Here is an 11967-nt window from a genome sequence, read left to right on the forward strand (position 1 = left end):
ATGGATGGCTATAATCGACCCGTTGGCTTCTCCGAGAGAAGGGGGAGCATCCTGACCGAGGAGTTGGCGCTCAATACTGGGAATGCTGCCATGAGCAGCCCCAGGATAGAAAAGCTGCCACAGCAACACGCTCGACCGATCAGAGGACCCCCGACCCCGAGCATACCCACGCCGGCGACCGACTTTGACCAGCAGCTGACGGGCTCACCACCACCGCCTCCCACGCCGGCGGCATCTCCTGGCCCAGCGCAATGCCAGCCGGATTGGAGCGATGCCGCAGATGATGAGGACTTCTTTCTCGCCAAGGTTCGCCAGCATTTTAAGAATTGCTCAGGTCCTCAGCGGACGAGGGTGCTGGCTGACTTGCTCAACCTCTGCACCAGCCAACAGCTGAGTTTTGTCCATCAGTTTGTCAGTCCGCTTCTCAAAAAGGACCCTTTCACCAGCCTACCGGACGAATTATGCTTGAGGGTAAGACACGACAGGACGCTCTGTGCCCGCTTTGTAACTGTGCTTGTCGTGAGAGCATGGAATTGGGTATTTGACTAATCAACTTGACACAGATTTTGTCCTTTATTGACGACCCCAAAGTTTTGGCTCGAGCCTCGCAAGTATCGAAACGATGGCGAGACCTTCTCAGTGACGATATGACATGGAAGAATCTCTGCGTCAAACACGACTATGACCGTCGCCTATCCGAAATCAATACCCCTTCAGCCGGCTTACCAATGAAGTCGGTTGCTCATTCTCTGGCAAGTGCCGATCACGACATGGTGACCAGCAGCAGTTTCCCCGGCTCGTGTCCGCTTTCCGGGCGTGGCTCTGGCGCTAGAAGCTACGACGGCACCCACAGGCTGCGACCCAAACTGCGATCGTACAAGTCTCACTTCAAACAACGATATTTGGTGGAGGCCGCTTGGAGGTCCGGCGGCACCAGTGTTCACAGAAACGTCACTCAAGAAGGCGGCGTCGTTACCAGCCTGCATCTGACTCCAAAATATATCATTGTGGCTCTGGATAATGCCAGGATTCATGTATTTGATACCAATGGGGACTCTCAGCGCACCCTACAAGGGCATGTGATGGGCGTCTGGGCCATGGTACCATGGGAAGATACCATGGTCAGTGGTGGTTGTGACCGTGATGTTCGCGTCTGGGACCTGAAGACGGGGTATGTGAAACTCGATGGTCGGAAAGGCTCAAGCACGCTAACCCTGTGACTGTGTAGTGCTTGCCTACTCACATTGCGAGGCCATACCTCTACGGTCAGATGCCTCAAAATGGCCGATGCAAACACGGCAATTTCTGGCTCTCGTGATACGACCCTTCGCATCTGGGACATAAAGACGGGATTGTGCCGAAACGTACTAGTTGGACACCAGTCCAGCGTGCGCTGCTTAGAAATCAAGGGCGACATCGTTGTGTCTGGCAGCTATGACACCTTTGCAAGGGTGTGGAGCATTTCGGAAGGACGATGCCTCCAGACATTGCAAGGCCACTTCAGTCAGATCTACGCCATCGCTTTTGATGGCAGAAGAGTAGTCACTGGCAGTTTGGACACCAACGTCAGAGTTTGGGATCCAACTACTGGGTATGTGTTCACGTGACCAGCGGCGACGATGAGTAGCTGCTAACCTTTTTTCTAGCGAATGTCTTGCCATTCTTCAAGGTCACACATCTCTGGTTGGGCAGCTGCAAATGCGCGGAGATACTCTTGTCACCGGAGGGTCTGATGGGTCCGTTCGGGTCTGGTCACTGGAGAGAATGTGTCCCATCCATCGCCTTGCAGCTCATGACAACAGCGTGACTAGTTTACAGTTCGACGACACCAGAGTTGTCAGTGGTGGAAGTGATGGCCGTGTGAAGATTTGGGACCTCAAAACGGGTCATCTTGTCCGAGAGCTTATTGCTCAGGGAGAAGCAGTCTGGAGGGTTGCATTTGAAGACGAAAAATGCGTCGCCTTGGCCTTGAGACAGGGCCGCACTGTGATGGAGGTGAGCAACACGCTTCACTCTGTAGATTTCAGGCGTGAACAAGACTGACAGTACCATGTAGGTTTGGTCGTTTTCGCCACCCGAGGAACAGCTCTACGACCGCCCGCTTTCCCTTCAGCAGCGCCTTCTCGAGGACTCCAACAGACCTTTGAGCGCCATGGCTCTCGACTACAAGGCTGGAGACCCAGTCGTAGCAGGTCCAAGCCGCGAGAACCAAGATGTTGACATGCAAGACGCCGGCCCTGCTGCAGGCCCATCTACCGCATCATTACAGGACCGAAACAAGACCTTTTTCCATGACGACTAGTGACCTTCTCCAGCACAAGTGGGTGTCTCGACGACACCATGCCAGCAGCTTGCGCTGTATGATTCGTGCATGACATATAATTGGAACCCAGGTTATACGAAAATTTTATTCTATTCGTTTTACCAATTTTGCATGAGTTCTTAGCCTTCGCGTTTGGGCCTAGAGCCGCCGGGCTTTTGACTTGTTTAGATCTGGACAGTCTCCAGGTTATAGAGGATGGCAAGGCTTTGTGGGAAGCATTTTACAATAGGCATTTTCACATCATTCAAATCGTGCGAGACCTTTGATTTTATCATTTGTGGCTTTGGGGGATATCGCAATATACAATACGCATGAGGATATTGGAGAAATATTGGGTTCTAGGGCACAGGGTCAAGCTGAACATGGGGATGGCGGAGTAGTACAAGAGACGAGACTCCAGGCAGCGGGCCGGGATGGCCCATGCAAACGCCAACTTTACGGGTAAATGAAGTCATTATTAGCCATGATACCATGATATGAAGCCAGGCTGTTCCAAGATATGACTAGCAAGCTGTAGTCGGAACGGCGTCTGAACACGTCCGTCAGTCTTGAGAGAGGCTGACTGCCAGGCCTGGTCGGTTCTCCTCCCACGTTGACGTGTTCCCTCACCTTACCCATTTGGTCCCTCGTAGCATTTCTGCTCTGTCAAGCGGGAACCTCCAACTGAACCCCTGCAAGTAATTCGTACATTGCCGGCAACGGCTGTACCAAAATGGCGTGGTGGCCCCGATGTCGCATCACGTGCATAACACTCGAGCACTATCTGGGACTAGCGCGATCCAACAGAGCTCTCAACGCTCAACACCGTGAAATTTCGGAGAGCTCCCTGTCGGCGGGCTGTGCAGACTGCCCTTCTCTTTCCAACTCCATCATCGTCTCACTTTCCCCTTGGAACAGAGGCCATCGCCACATCGCCAGCGCCATGTTCTCCAGAGCCCTCAGAGTCCCAAGGGCGTTGCCTCTGCACGTCAGGATCCAGGCACCCTTCGCCCTGACCTCGCGATCTGTCACCACTGACGCTGCCTCTGCGTCCCTTCACAACTCCGTCCCTCAGGTAAGTGCCTATGTACTGCCTGCCACGGGTGTATTTGCCAGGACTACTTGGAGCCGAACATGCCTCGAAGCAATCTACGCTACGAATTGCCCTCCATTTTGGTGATTGGTACGCTGACGAGTTTGCCGATCCAGTCCGAGGACGAGCCATTTCAGGTTACCCTCAGCGATGAGAGCTTCGAGACCTACGAGCTGGACCCTCCTTCCTACACCGTTGATGTGACTAAGAAGGAGCTGAAGCAGATGTACTACGACATGGTCACCATCAGGTACGGTTAGATAGGCCCAGTCAAGAATGGGAGCTTACGTTAAGACTCCGCATTGTGCTGATGATCCTGCAGACAGATGGAAATGGCCGCCGACCGTCTGTACAAGGAGAAGAAGATCCGTGGCTTCTGCCACTTGTCTACTGGACAGGAGGCTGTTGCCGTCGGTATCGAACACGCCATCACCAAGCTCGACGACGTCATCACCGCCTATCGATGCCACGGTTTCGCCCTGATGCGTGGTGGTACTGTCCGATCCATCATTGGTGAGCTGCTTGGACGACGTGAGGGAATCGCCTACGGAAAGGGCGGCTCTATGCATATGTTTTCCAAGGGGTTTTACGGTGGGAATGGTATCGTCGGTGCCCAGGTTCCTGTCGGTGCTGGTCTGGCCTTTGCCCACAAGTACAGGGATAGCAAGACCGCCAGTATTATTCTATACGGCGACGGTGCCAGTAACCAGGGCCAAGTGTTTGAGGCTTTCAACATGGCCAAGCTCTGGAACTTGCCTGCCCTCTTTGGTTGCGAGAGTGAGTGGTTTTTTCTTTCCTTCTCTTGTCCCCACCGCGGCCCCCCCCCCCCTTCTCCACAAACCCGAATGGTCTCGGACTTGACGTGATTTCTCCAACATGCCCGTCTTGACTGACTTCAACATTAGACAACAAGTATGGTATGGGTACCTCGGCTGCTCGATCATCCGCCTTGACCGACTACTACAAGCGTGGACAGTACATCCCCGGTCTCAAGGTTAACGGCATGGACGTCTTGGCTGTCAAGGCTGCTGTCAAGTACGGCAAGGAGTGGACTGCCGCCGATAAGGGCCCCATGGTCCTCGAGTACGTCACCTACCGATATGGAGGTCACTCCATGTCCGACCCCGGCACTACTTACCGTACCCGCGAGGAGATTCAGCGCATGCGATCCACCAACGACCCCATTGCCGGACTGAAGCAGAAGATTTTAGATTGGAAGGTCACCACCGAGGATGAGCTAAAGAAGATCGACAAGGAGGCTCGAAGCCATGTCAACGAAGAGGTCGCCATTGCCGAGGCCATGGCCGTTCCGGAGCCCAAACCTTCAATCTTGTTCGAAGATATCTACGTGAGGGGAACCGAGCCCCAGTACGTCCGTGGCCGTACCCCTGACGAAAACTACTACTTTTAAACGCGCCCTGCATAAGTTTTATTTTGTGTCTTGACACGGGACCTATGAGAAATTGACACCTAAGCACGGAGTAGTGGCGGTGATAAACAGCCCATCTATGACTGCTCTTGGGACTTTTCGCCTTTTGTACTATAATCCTTGAGATAGAGGGGTGGAGAGCTCGAAAACAAGCCTTGTATTCTTTGCAACTCCAATTGAATAGACAGCAGAGTGAATTGGATATACATTAAGACGAGGCATGAGGAAGTCTGTTTTCTAGTTGAACAAATCTGAGTGATTACAAGCAAAGGCTCAAGGGTGACCTAATGACAACTAAAGTACCCAGTACCTACTCGCCAAGTTACTTTGGAGCCCGGGGGTTAACTCTGTAGCTGTCCTCGGCTTGACCAAGTAAGTTAGGTAGGTATGTCATGGGTCTCAAAACAGCTCACTAGTTGTCTACCAGCACATGACAGTTTTTATTATTTCATGACAGTTTTCACCGGTCTCGCCATAGCTCTGCTGTGCTCAGAAGCAAGGGCGCGCGTACGCAGGTCCCTACAGTTTTCAAGGCAAGGCAACGTACCAGGTACCTCGGCGCCTGGAGAGTTGTCAAGCGGGCCTCAGCTCAGGCAGGCGTTGACAAGCGCGCCGTGACACGTGACTCCGCCTCGCGACGTGCCTTGAGCTTCTGGGTCGCGAAGCCAATTAACGCGCCGGAGCGCGTCATGGCAACTTCATCATTGGCTTCATCCACGACGCCGCCTGCCGAACTTTCCTGGTTTCTCATTTAGTTTGACATTCAGTTTGACCATCCATCCTCGACACCTCGTCTCATGGTAGCCGCTCGAAAGAGCCTGGGAAGCATCTTGCGCCGGTCTCTGGTACCATTCGCACCTCAGAGACGGCGTATCATGGCGCCGCCGAAGCAGGCGACCTTGGGGTACGTGAAGGGTGCTCAGAGCACTCTGGGGTGCGTGAATTGGTGTTGAAAGCTTGGAGGCGCCAAAGGCCTTGTTCTGGGAAGTCCCTGCATACAAATACCGAAACACTAACGGGATCGTGTTTCGCCGATTGTAGGAAGTTCTTTGGTGCCAAGGACCCGCCGCCGCAACAGCAGACGAAGCTTGCATTTGGAACGAAAGCCCGTGCCGTGGAGGGGGCTGCCAAGGACGCGGGTGCAAAGGAGAATAGAGATTTTGGTCACGGTGAGTCTCTTTGTGAACTGCGAGTCCAAATGCGGCGCTATGGACGAGAGCATCGTTGACTCGGTTTGTTTAGATTCCAAGAAGCGAGCCCATGTGCCGGGTCGGAATGGTGCTGTGGAAGCCGAGGACGACGAGGACGATGGACCTGTGGTCAAGCGAGCGAGGAGAAGTAGAGTCAAGATTGAAGATGAGGATGACGAACCTGCCCAGTCGAGGACCAAGAAAGAGGAACACCGTTCGGAGCATGACACGATCAAGCAGTCTGTCGAGGAGACTTCCAAGGAGGAAGAGGGACATGTCAAAGATGTAAACATGAACAAAAAGGAAAAGAAGAAGAGCCAGAGCCCTGATTCAGATGGCAAGCCTATCAAGGCGTCAGATGATGAATTCAAGGATGAGGCGGCTTCGGAATCCGGCTCGGAGGCCCAAGAGGATGCAGACGTTGAGGAGAAGCCAGGAGTTGCTGCAAAGGCGAGGGAAAAGGCGCAGACACAACTCCAGTCCAAGGCTGCTCAGCACCCTTATCCTGACTGGGAACCGGGTAGCCCTGTCCCGTATGCAGCGTTGTGCCAGACGTTCTCGCTGATTGAGATGACGACGAAGCGGCTGGTCATTATGGGGCATTGCTCCCTGTTTCTCCGGCAAGTTATGCGGCTCACCCCGGACGACTTGCTCCCTACCGTCCTCCTCATGATCAATAAGCTTGCGCCTGACTATGCGGGTATCGAGCTTGGCATTGGCGAGTCTCTCATCATGAAGGCTATTGGCGAGACGACGGGGCGAAGCTTGCAGGTCATCAAGGCGGATCAAAAGGAGATTGGTGACTTGGGTCTCGTGGCAGTCAAGAGCAGATCTACCCAGCCGACCATGTTCAAGCCCAAGCCGCTCACGGTGAGAGGCGTGCACCAGGGTCTGATGAACATTGCGACTGTGACCGGCAACGGTGCTCAGGGCCGAAAGGTCGACGGCATCAAGAAGCTTCTGTCTGCTGCTGATGCCCGCTCCACTGTCAAGGCAGACATCACCAAGGACAAGGGCGGCCCGAGTGAAGCCAAGTATATCATCAGATTCTTGGAGGGCAAGCTGAGGTTGGGTCTGGCTGAAAGAACTGTGCTGGTCTCCCTTGCCCAGGCCATCGTTTGCCACGAGGCTGAAGTGAAGGGCAAGATCCCCAGCACCACCGACATGGAGAATGGAGAATCCATCCTCAAGACGGTCTACAGGTATGTAAAGGCGACGACGGACGACCTTTGCCGGGTGCTAAACCGCGAATAGCGAGCTGCCCAGCTACGACGCCATCATCCCAGCAGTTCTGTCGCACGGAATCATGAAGCTGAGAGAGTGCTGCAAGCTGCGTCCCGGCGTGCCCCTGAAACCCATGTTGGCCAAGCCCACAAAGGCCATCACCGAAGTCCTGGATCGATTCGAGGGCCAAAAGTTCACTTGCGAATACAAGTACGACGGTGAGCGAGCCCAGATTCACTACGTCGCCAAGGACTCGGAGCAGCAGTTGAGCCAGGCAACCGCGGGAGCCGCCAAAGCAGCAGCCGGCGGCGTCGCCAGCATCTTCTCCAGGAACTCGGAAGACTTGTCCAAGAAGTATCCCGACATTCTCGCCAAACTTGGCACCTGGGTCAAGAACGACACCAAAAGCTTTGTGTTGGATTGCGAGACGGTGGCCTGGGACGTCGCGGAGAAGAAGGTGCTCCCGTTCCAGCAGCTCATGACGCGAAAGAAGAAGGACGTCAAGCTGGAGGACGTCAAGGTCAAAGTATGCGTCTTCGCCTTTGACTTGTTGTATCTGAACGGCCTCCCCGTCGTCGAGAGGCCGCTGCGCGAGCGGCGAGAGCTGCTGCAGCAGTCCTTTGCGCCGGTCGAGGGCGAGTTCGCCTTCGCCACCTACATGGACGGCCAGGAACTCGACGAGATCCAGCTCTTCCTGGACGAGAGCGTCCGGGCATCCTGCGAAGGCCTGATGGTCAAGATGCTGGATGGGACCGAGAGCGGGTACGAGCCCAGCAAGCGCAGTCGAAACTGGCTCAAGGCACGAGCCCCCCTGCCGCCCCGAAGACGACGGACGCCCCCCCTGCTGACAGCCCGCCCAGATAAAGAAAGACTACCTCGCTGGCGTGGGCGACTCGCTGGACCTCGTCGTCCTGGGCGCGTACCACGGCCGGGGGAAGCGGACGTCGGTCTACGGCGCGTTCCTCCTCGCCTGCTACAGCCCCGCCGACGACACGTACGAGACGGTGTGCAACATCGGCACCGGCTTCTCGGAGCAGGTCCTCGAGGACCTGCACGCGCAGCTGTCCGAAATCGTCATTGACCGCCCCAAGCCGTTCTACTCGCACTCGGCGGGCGGCCAGCACCAGCCCGACGTGTGGTTCGAGCCCCGCTACGTGTGGGAGGTCAAGACGGCCGACCTGACCCTCAGCCCGCGCTACAAGGCTGGCTGCAAGGAGGGCGTCGACCCGGCGGGCGACAAGGGCATCAGCCTGCGGTTCCCGCGCTTCATCAAGATCCGCGACGACAAGAAGCCCGACGAGGCGACGAGCAGCAGGCAGGTTGCCGAGATGTACAGGAAGCAGGAGAGCGTGGCCAAGAACAAGGGTCCCTCTGTGGACGATGACTTTGAGTACTGAGGGGATTCAGGGGTTCGCGTGGGCTGGGCGGCCACTGACGGACGTCTTGACGTGGCAGCTGGCGTTTTCCAAGTCCGCCACCGCAACTTGACATGTATTTCGTACAAGGCGTCGTGGCTCACACGGCTACGTTATGAGATGACTAGAGGCGAGGGCTCGGTGTAATGTCAAGCAGGTGGTGTAAATGTGTACGTCTAGTCGTTGCATGATACACGGCCGATCAAGAGGCTACAATATACTCGCCGCATCATCTGCGTCCTCGACCCTCAGCAACCCGTGGTCCTCGCCGCTCTCCTGCGCACGTTGGATGCCGCCCGGACCGCCGGCCCGTGTGTTCCCTGCCGGCGCGGTCCCCGTCCTCCTCGTCTCGTCTGCCCCGTTGAGGACGTACCAGACGTCCTTTTTGGTGAGAATACCCTGCAGGACCCCCCGATCAGCAAAGAGCACGTACCGAAGACCGAGCTTCTGAAAGTACGTCACCGCAAGATGCAGGTTCGTGCGGGACGGAAGCGTCAGGGGGGTCTGGTCCATCCACGGACGAAGATCAAGTGTCGTGCGGGGGTCGGCGAGCGGCTGGTGCGAAAAGAAGACTTCCGTCTCCGCGGGCAAGGAACGCGGCGCCTGCGTCGCAGTGCGGATGTTGTAGCTCAGCTCTGCGCGAGAAATGTATCCCAGCAGGATGGCCTCGCGGGGGTCCGAGATGACGGGGAACCCGCGGTGGGCGTGCGCCCGGAGGATGGTGTTGAGGGAGGCGATTGTGTGGCCGGTGGCGGTGAGGACGTTCAGATCCTCGATCCGGGTCATGATCTGGGATGCGGGGATGTCGGGGATGGTCATTTCTTCGGAGTTGTCCAGGAGCGGATACTCGTTGAAATGGATCCACGACTCGTAGATGCCGCGGCGAGAGAAGGCGTCGCCCACCCATTTGGACGTCATGACGGCTACCATGATGGGCAGGACGTAGGTCAGGGCGCCGGTGAGCTCAAACATGATGACGACAATGGAGACGGTCATTCGAGTCACGCCGGCCAGGGCGGCAGATGCGCCGATGATGGCGTAGGTTCCCGGGGTGATGCAGGGGAGGTCTGGTGCGCAGGAGGCGAAGACGAAGAACTCGGGGTGGTTGTGAGCCCACATCTCCATGACGATGCCCACGGCGCGGCCGGTCAGTGCGCCAATTGCCATGGATGGAAGGATGATGCCGGCGGGGATTTGGAGGCCAAAGGTGATGCTCGCGAGAAAGAAGCCCAATACCGCAGCAAAAATGAGCAGCACGACGGTCCCTGCCGACGCTGTGCCCGTCCTACAAAGGCCGATGGGGTCGTCAAGGACACGGGAGCACTCGGAGAACAAGCTCGAGACGAGTTCTGTAGACTGGACTTTCATGTAAAAATTGGGATAGTTGATGAGAGCTGTGAGGAGGGCCACAGCAAGGACTTGAAAAACCGGCCCAGGAAGCCAGCTCTGCGTCTTCCTCCAACGCGCAACGGCCATGTTGGTGCGAATGAATAGACCCCCGTAGACGCCCTGTTGATGGTCAGCTCAAGATTTCGATGCTGAATGGGGAGGAAGAGGGAGGGAGGGAGGGAGATGTACTCCAAAGACGCCCAGAATGGCGTAAGGGACGATTTCAAAGCCGTGCCAATCCACGCTGTACTTGGTCTGATACAGGACGAGCTTGCCCGACCGGAACGGATCAAAGGCCTGCAAACAGACAGCCGCGGTCATGGCACATACAAAGCTCTGCCACATGGTCTTGTCCGGAAAGTAGTACGAGAGTTGCTGCCAACCACGTCAACACCGGGCGTATTGAGACCTGGACATGGCGAGGAGAGGGGAGCGAGATTCACCTCGAGACTAAACAAGACCCCCCCGATAGGTGAGCCAAAGGCCACGGAGATGCCAGACGCGGCAGCTGCCGAGAGAAGCTCTCGTTTGCGAGCTGATTCTTGTCAGACCGGAACGCGAGTGCGGTTCGACGTGAGCGAGTCTTGCCTTCATTTTCTCTGATGTTGGCGAACAGCTTGATGAACAAGTTGGCGCAACAGCAAGCGACGTGTACCAGAGGTCCCTCCTTTCCGAGCCACATGCCAGACGATACAGCAAGAACCTGCGAGTAGAAAATCCATCAGTGCGCAGCTCGCACGGGTACAAACGAAGAACGCGTACCAGACCAATGGATTTCGTGATCAACGTCCAAGTTCCCAGGAATCTTCTCATGACAAAGCCACCCAGGACTGTCTTGAGCTCGGGGATACCGCTATGCTTGGCATACATGGCGTATTCCTGCACGAGAAGCGCAGCACAATATGCTAGTGTTGTCTGGTAGTTTGGTAAGCCGATGCAAGGAAAGAGACAAGACGACAACAACAACAACTACATGACGAAAGATGTGTCAAGGTGCTTACAGAAAAGAGGAGATAGAAAATGTACTCCACAACCCATCTTCCCCCGGCAGCACGCACACCGAGAGCCTCGCTCCAATTCTTCCATCCAGCACACTTGGAGCCTTGATCATAGCCGTAACAGCAAAAGTTCTTGTTGAGATAGAAACGGCCGCGCTCGGGGCCGCTGGAACAGAAGCCCAGCTTCAGGTCTCCAAGCCAGTCGCTCGATACGTTGATTCCCGCGGCAACTGCGCCGACGAGCAGACCGGTCAGGACCAGTACGAGCCAGACTTGACTGGCGTCAACGAGGTGCTGGAGGCAGCCCGTGATTCCGCTGGCGTTGGACGACAGCACACGCATTCGCTGCCGTTCTTTGGTGTACTCGAAGATCCAGTCAATGGCCGTCATGTCCTCGTAGGCGACTCGTCGGCCGGGGCCTTCGGCGTACCAGTCGTGGGACCCTCCATCTTTGGAGCCGGCTCTCGGCGGTGAAGCTGTGGTGACGGAAATGTTTCCACCGCGCTGGTGCCGCTGAGGAGACGAGGCGTCTGGTCGAGGGGCCGAGGGCGAGCCTGCGAGGGACGAGAAGAAGCGTGATGGGCCAGCCGGCGCAGGCTGCTTGGACCTGCGCTTGAAGGACAATGGGGCGCTCAAGTCTTGGCCAAGAGGGCCAGGGTCGAGGGCGTGGCCCTGGGCGGCAGTATCGTGGTCACTCCCGTGGTTGTTCTCGTGGTCGTGGTCGAGGAGGTCGCGGTCGTCGGTGGACGGCGGCGTGCGCGCGTTCGGGGGCGAACGGGACGAGGATGAGGCAGAGGCGGAGGCAGAGGCGGATGCAAACTGATGGTGCTGGGCGGCTCCAGACATGATGCGCCCCATCCCATCTTGCAACGGCCGTGGGTTGAAGCTGGGACCGATGAATGTTGAGCAAGTTGAGAGTCGCACTGC

The 11967-nt window shown here is 56.4% G+C and overlaps 4 protein-coding genes across 4 annotated transcripts; 3 read left to right on the forward strand and 1 right to left on the reverse strand.

Moving 5' to 3' along the window:
* Positions 1–2302, forward strand: MAM_01581 (WD domain and F-box domain containing protein; the record flags this gene model as incomplete). The annotated part of the gene is made up of 5 exons (XM_040820380.1): positions 1–471; positions 564–1171; positions 1229–1591; positions 1647–1995; positions 2057–2302. The coding sequence occupies 5 exons, from the start codon at positions 1–3 to the stop codon at positions 2300–2302; spliced, it is 2037 nt and encodes a 678-aa protein (XP_040681868.1).
* A 733-nt stretch (positions 2303–3035) lies between these two features.
* MAM_01582 (pyruvate dehydrogenase E1 component alpha subunit) lies at positions 3036–4806 on the forward strand (the record flags this gene model as incomplete). The annotated part of the gene is made up of 4 exons (XM_040820381.1): positions 3036–3377; positions 3512–3645; positions 3718–4172; positions 4301–4806. 4 exons carry the CDS (start codon positions 3036–3038, stop codon positions 4804–4806), a joined length of 1437 nt encoding a protein of 478 aa, XP_040681869.1.
* An 893-nt stretch (positions 4807–5699) lies between these two features.
* Positions 5700–8635, forward strand: MAM_01583 (DNA ligase (Polydeoxyribonucleotide synthase [ATP]); the record flags this gene model as incomplete). The annotated part of the gene is made up of 5 exons (XM_040820382.1): positions 5700–5758; positions 5866–5993; positions 6067–7216; positions 7269–7971; positions 8099–8635. The coding sequence occupies 5 exons, from the start codon at positions 5700–5702 to the stop codon at positions 8633–8635; spliced, it is 2577 nt and encodes an 858-aa protein (XP_040681870.1).
* A 228-nt stretch (positions 8636–8863) lies between these two features.
* MAM_01584 (Chloride channel, voltage gated) lies at positions 8864–11886 on the reverse strand (the record flags this gene model as incomplete). Its single annotated transcript, XM_040820383.1, has 5 exons — positions 8864–10162; positions 10232–10417; positions 10698–10745; positions 10805–10957; positions 11044–11886. 5 exons carry the CDS (start codon positions 11884–11886, stop codon positions 8864–8866), a joined length of 2529 nt encoding a protein of 842 aa, XP_040681871.1.
* Positions 11887–11967: the final 81 nt, after the last annotated feature.

Source organism: Metarhizium album (assembly GCF_000804445.1).
Source record: "Metarhizium album ARSEF 1941 chromosome Unknown scaffold_2, whole genome shotgun sequence".
NCBI classification, from domain to species: Eukaryota; Fungi; Ascomycota; class Sordariomycetes; order Hypocreales; family Clavicipitaceae; genus Metarhizium; species Metarhizium album.